This window comes from Pelophylax lessonae, assembly GCF_965119305.1.
Source record: "Pelophylax lessonae genome assembly, chromosome: 3".
NCBI lineage: Eukaryota > Metazoa > Chordata > Amphibia > Anura > Ranidae > Pelophylax > Pelophylax lessonae.
The window spans coordinates 544,747,655-544,758,515 of NC_138770.1; the positions used below are offsets into that span (position 1 = coordinate 544,747,655).

The 10,861-nt window shown below is 42.0% G+C and overlaps 1 protein-coding gene across 1 annotated transcript in view; it reads left to right on the forward strand.

The window, feature by feature from the left end:
• The window catches only part of PYGB (glycogen phosphorylase B), a 178,687-nt gene extending 169,556 nt beyond the window's left edge, over positions 1-9,131 (forward strand). Inside the window, exons 19-20 of the mRNA XM_082252542.1 lie at positions 1,058-1,124; positions 8,388-9,131. Of these exons, the coding sequence (XP_082108668.1) occupies positions 1,058-1,124; positions 8,388-8,540 (220 nt within the window). The 3' untranslated portion in view covers positions 8,541-9,131. The remainder of the gene's footprint in view (positions 1-1,057; positions 1,125-8,387) is intronic.
• Positions 9,132-10,861: the final 1,730 nt, after the last annotated feature.

Consider the following 10,861-nt stretch of genomic DNA (forward strand, 5'->3'; position numbering starts at 1 on the left):
TCCCTCTCCTCCTCTACCATATTCAAAATTATTTTTTTTTGGGATACCTAGTTTTGATCTAAGTGGAGGTTTGACACCCCCTCCCTGTCTGCAAACTCCTGGGTCATGTCACTGGTCCCAGGAGGCTGCGGGACCATTCAAAGGGTGCAGCACAGCTCGCACATGCCCATTGTGAAGCTGGAAGGAGTGCTAGCTTCCCTCAGTTAACATCCCAGCACCAATGACCCAAAACTGGCAAAGTATCAGCCCAGGTGAGGACCCCACTTGATCCCTGGACAAGTGAGTGTCTAATTATTAAAAGTCTGTAGCTGCTGATTTTTAGTTTTTTTTAAACCTCTTTCAAATTCCTCTTTTAGTATATAATATAAATATAAATATTTGAAATTCATCATACACCAGCATCCACAAAAACCTGAATATCTGTTTTGGATGGATGGATCCTTTAACTTTAATGCCAAGTAATGGCATTACTGTTGGAAAGACCATATTTTGCTCAAAGTGTTTGTTACCTAAAAAAACAAAATAAACAAAACCGATCCTGTTCCCTTAAAGCATGTTATACAGCACTGTGCTTGTGCTGTGTAATTTGGCCCCATGTATCACCTAAAAAAACCTGGCTGATCCTGCCAGTTTCTACCCTCCCCACTGTAAACTGACCACGGCATATTATGGCTGCTGAGTCCTGACACCGTGGTCAGTTTACATGCCTCCGTCATCCGCTGTACCTAGATATGCGCGGCTCCCAGGGATCACATGAATGCTCGGCTCTCTCCTCTCTTCCCCTCCTCCCTGGCTGAGGTCAGAGGCAGTGCTTGTCCCTGTCCGCTGTCAGCTGGGCAGAGAAAAGAGTCAAGGAGTCAGCTGAGCCCCAGGAGCCGCTCTGATTTAGGTACACATCGACATATATTTTTCTATACACAGGCAGAGGAACACTTGGTGTTATATTACAGATGGGATGGCATGATTTTATATAAGTGGCTTAACAACCACTTTATACAAATGTTATAAATAATTTACATTTAAAGTATGTTTACTGTATGCATTCTATTTTTTATAGGTTTAAGGTGTTTGCAGATTATGAAGCTTACATTAAATGCCAAGAGAAAGTGGACCAATTATATATGGTAAGCCAGCAGCATTTAATTACACCCTTGTTTATTTTCAGGCAGCACAGGGGCTTAGGGGTTAGTTGTTGTGCCTTGCAGCACCAGAGTCCTTGTTTCAAAGCTTATTCAGGACATTGTTTGCATGGGCTTTGCATGTTCTCCCTTTGTTTGCATGGGTTTCCTCCCAAGTACTCTGGTTTCTTGAGACTTTCCAAAGACATGCTGGTAGGCTAATTGGCTCCTATCTAAACTGGCCCTTGTATGCTTGTTCAAGTTGACTATGCACATGTGTTATCATATTCTGCATGCTGGTCGCAAGCCAAAGCAATAAGGGAGGATTAAGGAAGGACCTGGTGACCTACTGAATAATAAATGTTGCCATTGTGCTCAGAGAGCTTGCCTGTAGATTATCTGAAAGTTGTCCTGACCTTATGGATATACAGTCATAGCCAAAAATATTGGCATCCCTGCATTTCTGTCAGATGATGCACCACTTCGCCCAATTGTTGCAATTACAATTGGTTAGGCATTCCCATGTTTATTTCTTTTGTTTGTATTGGTATGACAGAAAAAAGTTGGCACCCTCAATGTAATATTTGGTAGCACAACCCTTGGAAAAAATAACTGAAAGCAATCGCTTCCTGTAACATCAGTTAGTTTCTTACACCTCTCTACTGGAAATGGAGGGGGTGCCAATATTTTTGGCAATGACTGTAATTGTACATGACCTTATGGATATACAGTGCTGTGAAATTATTTGCAACCCTCCTGAATTTTTTTTTTGCATATTTATCACTTAAATGATTCAGATCTTCAAACAAATTTTAATATTACACAAGGTTATTACTGAGGTTATATGCAAAATGCATTTTTTATATGATGATTTCATTTATTAAGGGAAAAAAATCTGTCCAAACTTTTCCAAAAAAAGTAATTGACATGTATCCGCCTGCAAAGGGTTACAAAGCCATTTCTAAGGCTTTGGGACTCCTGCGAACCATGGTGAGAGCCATTATTTACAAATGGTGAAAACTTGGAACAGTGGTGAACCTTCCCAGGAGTGGCGGGCCTGCCAAAATTACTCCAAGAGCATGACGACGACTCATCCAGGAGATCATAAAATAACCCAGAACAACATCTAAAGAACTGCAGACCTCACTTCTTGAAGTGGTTGTAAAGGCTGAAGGTTTTTTTATCTTAATGCATTCTATGCATTAAGATAAAAAGCATTCTGTGTGAAGCAGCCCCCTTAATACTTACCAGAGCCCATCTCTATCCAGCAATGTTGCAGGAGTGTCTCGGCTGCCCGAGATTCTCCATCCTGATTGGCTGAGACGGCAGCACGGCGCTATTGGCTCCTGCTGCTGTCAATCAAATTCAGTGAGCCAATCAGGAGAGACATGGGGTGGGGCCAGGCTGCGGCTCCATGTCTGAATGAACACAGGGAGCTGCAGCTTGGCTCAGGTCCCCCCCATAGCTAGCTGCTTGCTGTGGGGGCACTCAACAGGAGGGAGGGGCCAGGAAGAGCAAAGAGGGACCCGAGAAGAGGAGGATCCAGGCTGCTCTGTGTAAAACCATTGCACAGGGCAGGAAAGTAAAAAAAAAAAAACAAGACTTTACAATCACTTTAGAATAAAAAAAAAACTGTGCAGCAGCCCCTCTCATCCCCCTTAATACTTACCTGAGGTCCATCTAGATGCAATGATGATGTTGCACGAGAGACTCAGCTGTCCAGAAAGAGGGACCCGAGAAGAGGAGGATCTAGGCTGCTCTGTGCAAAACCACTGCACAGAACAGGTAAATATAACCTGTTTGTTATTTTTAATGAAGAAAAAAACAAGACTTTAGTATCATTTTAAGTTCACTGTTCATGATTCAACATTAAGAAAAAGACTGGGCAGAAATGGCATCCATGGGAGGTTTCCAAGGCGAAAGCCACCACTGACCAAAAACACAAAGGCTCGTCTCGCATTTACCAAAAAACATCTTGAATGTTTCCAAGGCTTTCGGGAAAATATTCTGTGGATAGATGAGACAAAAGTTTAACTTTTTGGAAGGTGTGCATCCTGGTACATCTGGTGTAAAACTAACGCAGCATTTAAAAAAAAAAACATCATACCAACAATCAAACATGGTTGTGGTGTCTGGGGCTGCTTTGCAGCTTCAGGACCTGGGTGACTTGCCATAATTGATGGAACCATGACTTCTGCGCTCCAACAAAAAAACCTTAAGGAGAATGTCCGACCCTCAGTTCCTTTCCTCAAGCTCAAGCGCGCTTGGGTTACGCAGCAAGACAATGATCCGAAACACACCAGCAAGTCAACCTCTGAATGGCTCAAAAAAAAAAAAATGAAATTAGGGTTTTGGAGTGGTGTAGTCAAAGTCTGGACTTAAATCCTATTGAGATGCTGTGGCATGACCTTAAACAAGGCCGTTCATGCTGGAAAACCCTCCAATGTGGCTGTGTTAAAACAATTCTGCAAAGAAGAGTGGGTCGAAATTCCTCCACAGTGATGTGAAAGACTCCTTGCCAGTTATTGCAAACGCTTGATTGCAGTTATCGCCACCAAGAGTGGCACAACCAATTGGGTATAGGGGGAAATAACTTTTTTCACACGGGGCCAGGCAGGTTTGAACAGCCTTTTTTCCCTTAACAAATTAAATAATTTACAAACTGCATTTTTTATTTACTCAGGTTATCTTTATGTAATATTAAATTTTGTTTTAATATTACACAAATTTCAAAAGAAATTAAAGGAACACTTTGAAAATATATCCGATCTCAATAGGGGAAAAATATTATGCTGGATATCTATACTGATATGGACTGGGTATTGTGTTAGGAATGAAAGGATGCCACATTGTTTAATGGAAAGGAAAATGATCAACCTACAAAGGGCTGAATTCAAAGACACCCTGAAAATCTAAGTGAAAAAATGATGCAGCAGGCTAGTCCATTTTGCTGAAATTTAATTGCAGCAACCCAAAATGGTACTCAGTAGCTTGTATGGCCCCCACGTACTTTTATGCATGCCTGACAACGTCGGGGCATGCTCATAATGAGACGACAGATGGTGTCCTGGGGTATTTCCTTCCAGATCTGCACCAGGGCATCACTCAGATCCTAAACAGACTAAGGTGCGACCTGGCAGCATCTGATGGACCGAAACATAATGTCCCAGAGGTGTTCTATTGAATTTAGGTCAAGCGAGCGGGGGGCCATTCAATGGTATCAATTCCTTCATCCTCCAGGAACTGGCTGCATGCTCTCGCCATATGCCCTCGCCGGGCATTGTCGTGCACCAGGAGGAACCAAGGACCGACTGCACCAGCGTAGGGTCTGACAATGGGTTTCAAGAATTTCATCTGATGCCTAATGTCGGTCAGAGTGCCATTGTCTAGCCTGTAGAGGTCTGTGCATCCCTCCATAGATATGCCTCCCCAGACCATCACTAGTTCACCACCAAATCAGTCATTCTGACTGATGTTACAGGCAGCATGATGTTCTCTACGGCTTCCCCAGACCCTTTCACGTCTGTCACATGTGCTCAGGGTGAACCTGCTCTCATCTGTGAAAAGCACAGGGTGCCAGTGGCTGACCTTACAATTCTGGTGTTCCATGGCAAATACCAATTGAGCTCCACGGTGCTGGGCAGTGAGCACAGGGCCCACCAGAGGATGTAGGGCACTCAGGCCACCCTAATGAAGTCTTTCTAAAGTTTGGTCAGGGACATTCACACCAGTCGCCTGCTGGAGGTCATTTTGTAGGGCTCTGACAGTGTTCATCCTGTTCTTCCTTGCACAAAGGAGCAGAAACTGGTCCTGCTGCTAGGTTAAGGACCTTCTGCGGCCCTGTCCAGTTCTCCTAGAGTAACTTCCTGTCTCCTGGAATCTCTTCCATGCTCTTGAGACTCAGCTGGGACACACAGCAAACCTTCTGGCAAAGGTGCGTATTGATGTGCCATCCTGGAGGAGTTGGACTGCCTGTGCAACCTCTATAGGGTCCAAGTATCACCTCATGCTACCAGGAGTAACACTGACCCTAGCCAAATTCAAAACTAGTGAAAAACAGTCAGAAAAGATGAGTAGGGAAAAACATGTCACTGGCCTCTGCCTTTAAAACCATTTCTGTTTTGGAGGGCGTCTCGTTGTTACCCATCTAGTGCACCTGTTAATTTCATTAACACCAAAGCAGCTGAAACGAATTAACAACTCCCTTTGCTACTTAACTGTCCAGATCAATATCCCAGGAGTTTAATTGACTTGATGCTATACTCTGATTAAAAAGTGTTCCTTTCATTTTTTTGAGCAATGTATATAAAAAATATAGATCGAAATCTGCTGCCATCTGCCAGAATGATGAAGGTAAAATGAGGGTGGACATTTCCCAAACACAATGATCCCAAACACAAAAAAAGGAAACTCTCAATTGGTTTTAAAGAGCGAAAATAAACCTGCTAGAATGGCCCAGCCAATCACCTGACTTGAAAAATCCAATAAAAAAACCTATAGAAAGACCTCATAGAAGAGGCTCACGGAAACCTTCAAGATTTGAAGACTGTGTGGAAGAATGGGCCGAAATCACACATGAGCAATGCATGCGACTAGTTTCTCCATACAAGAGTAAAAATGCAACAAACAGACCCAAGGCGCTCAGCCATAGAATGGGCTAGCAGTTATGTGGTAGTATAATGCATCCTATTGACCCAGTCCTGTGCTGCATGCAATCCACTGGAGGAATGGAGATATTCAAAACAGAAATGCAAAGGCTATATTCTGCGCACTGGTAAAGTCAAGATCTCCATGAGAAACAAAGACAAAGAAGTCAGGAGCTTTGAAACGCCTTATCTAATTGGAGAGATAGCCCCCCTGATTCCTCCTCTTCTCCTGCCATATTGTCTTCATCCTATGAGTGGCCATCTTCTTGGTGGGCTCTAGCCTTACTACACACACCTGAAGAGTGCCTTTCCTGTAGGACACAAACAGCTGATACCAGCAAGCCTTCTGGCTGGCATGTGAACCTTGAGTGCTGGGCCCTCCATTTACTGTTTGAGGTTAGATGAGACTTGGGCTTTTTCCTTTTAAAATTAGACTGTGTCGTTCACACATGACTGTGGTTTTTATCTGGACTGTGTGCTTTATCTATGGCCACACAATAAATGTTACTTCATAGTTTATATGGAAGCAAGTTTTATTCGTTTAGTCATCATGCTGCAATGTATGTACTTATTTCTCATGGATATCTTGACTTTACCAGTGCGCAGCATATAGCCTGTGCATCTCCATACAGGAGGCATCTTGAAGCGGGCATTACCGACAAAGAATTTTGTATGAAGTATTAAATAAATTTCAGTTAACGTGTTCAATACTTTTTCCCTGTGTCATTCCATTTTATTACACATAACTTAATTTCTGGACTTATTTGTTTTGGTTTCTTTCTATGTATGGATTTCATAGGTTGTTACCAACATGGTGAAAAGATTTGTAGATAGCACCTTTAGAAACATATTTACCTAGAAAATAGTGACATGTTTAATACTTATTTTACCTGCTGTGTGTGTGTATGTATATACAGTATACATGTGTATATATATATATATATATATATATATATATATATATATATACACAGTATCTCACAAAAGTACGTACACCCCCCACATTTTTGAAAATATTTTATTATATCTTTTTATGTGACAACACTGAAGAAATGACACTTTGCTACAATGTAAAGTAGTGAGTGACCAGCTTGTATAACAGTGTACATTTGCTGTCCCCTCAAAATAACTCCACACACAGCCATTAATGTCTAAACCGCTGGCAACAAAAGTGAGTACACCCCTAAGCCAAAATGTCCAAATTGGGCCCAAAGTATCCTATTTCGTGTGGCCACCATTATTTTCCAGCACTGCCTTAACCCTCTTAAGCATGTAGTTCACCAGAGCTTCACAGGTTGCCACTGGAGTCCTCTTCCACTCCTCCACGACGACAGCACGGAGCTGGTGGATGTTAGAGACCTTGCGCTCCACCACCTTCCTTTTGAAGATGCCCCACAATAGGATTTAGGTCTGGAGATATGCTTGGCCAGTCCATCACCTTTACCCTCAGCTTCTTTAGCAAGGCAGTGGTCGTCTTGGAGGTGTGTTTGGGGTGATTATTATGTTGGAATACTGCCCTGCCACCCAGTCTCTAATGGGAGGGGATCATGCTCTGCTTCAGTAAGTCACAGTAAATATTGGCATTCATGGTCCCTCAATGTACTGTAGCTCCCAAGTGCTGGCAGCACTCATGGAGCCCCAGACCATGACACTCCCACCACCATGCTTGACTGTAGGCAAGACACACTTGTCTTTGTACTTTTCACCTGATTGCTGCCACACACGCTTGACACTATCTGAACCAAATCATTTTATCTTGGTCTCATCAGACCACAGGACATAGTTCCAGTAATCCGTGTCCTTAGTCTGCTTGTCTTCAGCAAACTGTTAGCAGACTTTCTTGTGCATCATCTTTAGAAGAGGCTTCCTTCTGGGACGACAGCTATGCAGACCAATTTTATGCAGAGTTTGGCGTATGGTCTGAGTACTGACAAGCTGTCCCCCCACCCCTACAACCTATGCAGCAATGCTGACAGCACTCATACATCTATTTCCCAATGACAATTTCTAGATATGACGCTGAGCACGTGCACTCAACTCCTTTGGTCGACCATAATGAGGCCTGTTCTGAGTGGAACCTGCCCTGTTAAACCGCTGTATGGTCTTGGCCACCATACTGCAGCTCAGTTTCACGGTTTTGTCAATCTTATAGCCTAGGCCATCTTTATTTAGATCAACAGTTCTGTTTTTCAGATCCTCCGAGTTCTTTGCCATGAGGTGGCGTGTTGAACTTCCAGTGACCAGTATTAGAGAGTGAGAGCGATAACACCAAATTTAACACACCTGCTCCCCATTCACACCTGAGACCTTGTTACACTAACACATGACACCAGGGAGGGAAAATGGCTAATTGGGTCCAAATTGGAAATTTTGACTTAGGGGTGTACTCACTTTTGTTGCCAGCAGTTTAGACAATAATGGCTGTGTGTGATTTTGAGGGGACAGCAAATTTACACCATTATACAAGCACTCACTGCTCACTGCTTTACATTGTAGCAAAGTGTAATTTCTTCCCTTGTTGTCACATACAAAGATATAATAAAATATTTACAACTTTTGTGAGATACTATATATAGATCTGTACTGTGATTCCTTCTGTAACATGTTGATGTCTATTTTGCAGAACCTCAGGGAATGGACCAAGAAAGTCATCAAGAACATTGCTTGTTCTGGCAAGTTCTCCAGTGACAGAACAATAAGTGAATATGCCACTGAAATCTGGGGGGTCGAGCCCTCCGCTGTGAAGATTCCTCCACCAAACATATCCAAGGAATAGATAAATGGAGGTGCATGTGCTCACTGTTCTCCGCTGGTAGTTTGGTTGGCTCAGGATTAGTGTTTGTTCACCAGTTGTGGTTTCTTTTCCCATCAGAGGATAGCCTTATCATTGGGAAAACATCCTGATTGTAATTTCCAACACTCTGCAGTTTAGCTCCTCACAATATTAGGATTTGATCTTTATTCCAAGCCGGACTATATAATTAGGCCAGAGCTCTGACAGTGGCAAGACAATACTGAGGTCATCTATAAGTCATAGACAGTGCTTCCATATTATATTACCTTAGGAAGCAAGGGCAGTCGCTGCTGTTTCTGTCATTGAGAACACAAACCATATTAATGTTAAGTCATACAGGATTGAACCACTTGTAATCCACTGAATATTAATGAACCTTAGCTAGTAATTGTGCTCATTCTGTACACGGTTTTTAAACTTTTCTTTTTATCCTGTATGAACAAACAGGAAGCACGCGTTAGATGTTTCTCCTTCTGCATTTCACATTGACTCCATTGACTCCGTGTAGTACTGTTGTATCAAATTGTTTTAGCCAAATAGTATTAATAGTTTTATTTTTATTCAGGTTTTAGATTTAGATTTTTTTATAGTGAGCCTAAGCAGAGAATTGTGCAAAATGCAGTGACCCATAGACCCAATCACATTGCAGTTAGCTGTAGTCTAATTATAAATTATTTTTGATTTGTTGCTAGTGTTTACTGCACTGTTGCACATCACTACTCTCTGCACTGTCTTACTGAATAACCCTACTTATCAGAAAAACATAACTGACAATAGGGACAGTGTGGATATACAAGGCTTAATTGTGAAGGGCATTATCCCCATGCAGAGTAAATATGTGACCTTAAATGGTAAGGAATAAAAGTACCTCCAGAGGTAGAATGGTGCATAGAGTATGTGTTGCTATGACATAAGCCATTAGGAAAGGCCCATTTAGAGGGTCATGTAAAGTTTTAAAGTACTGTAATAAAAGCAGTTTAGTAGCTGCAATACAGTGGCACAGAGCAAACACTTTCCCAAAGCTGCGGTTGACCATCTGTAGTAGTGTGGCCGTCATATCCTTGCTCTCCGCACAACCTGGTGAATGGGACATCGAGCAAGCTTGGCGTGAAACTTTGTAAATCATGTGTTTGTCTTTGCAAAAATGCCGTTGTTTTAGCATTTGTGTGTGTGTGTGCGCAATTTCAAAGTACTGTATTTCTAACTAAAGATTTGCACGTTAACTCCACTTTCATGTTTGTGAGTCTTATTCCTTTAATAAAACTAGTATCTACTCTCTCAGCCTATTGAATTTATGTTTTTTATATTTAAAGAGCACGCCAGTCATCGGATCATTATAGAGTTGGCCTTTCTGTAGTTTTTTAGTTTTGGTTAAATGCAGGTCTCTCCACTGTATAGATGGCTGCTATTAACTTTATAAATCAGAAAATCCTTGTGTGCCTCCTTAGTTTCACATTTTTACTGGGACACAATTCAAGGTTAAGCCTTGCCATATGCCATTTTAGAGTTTTTACTGTTGTCTGTATCCCTACTGGGGTGATTATTTTTTTTTTTTTTTTGCCTCATATCCTGGTGACGTGACAAGAATTGGGAGAAAGTTCCCCATTGGGGGACACATGTTGCAAAGAAAACACGAAGGGGAAGGAGTTGAACCTGTGCTCTGTTGTGGAGAATTCCCATCAATGCTGGCATGAAGGAAGGAAATGTTTTTCTAGTGGCAGAGACACAGCAAGAACAGCCAAATGGGTATTCAAAATCTTACCCACCCATAAACAAAATGGGTAGAGCTCCATTATAACCCTGCTTATTAATGTAAAAGGTTTTTGTATGAAAGAAAAAGCTCAGAGCAAGGCATATAACTCAAAGGCAGGGGTCTGATTGATTGGCTGCAGTGTGGAATACCTTTTACATTTTACAGTATATTCTCCATTTTTTATTTAGGAGGTATTATAATAATGTTAGATACACATACCTTGGTTGTCATAGTTAAAGAGTATGGTATGGTATGAGAGCAATATGGGGCTGCTATTGCCAGGCTCCTTCTTATGCTAGAAGCTGCGCACTGCAAAGGTACATAACAAAGAGGCCAAGATGCTGCTGACAATATTGACCAAATATGGCCATAACTGGATATTGTCATTGACCAAATATGGTCATGTAGTCCTATTAGATCAATAATGTCACCAGCTCCCTCACTCTATGCTGTGCTACCACTAATTGGGACTACAGGGACCGGTTTCTGCGGGTTCGGTTCGCCCTGACTCTTAGCCCATCCTTACTGCCTACAGTACCTTGAAAGAGTA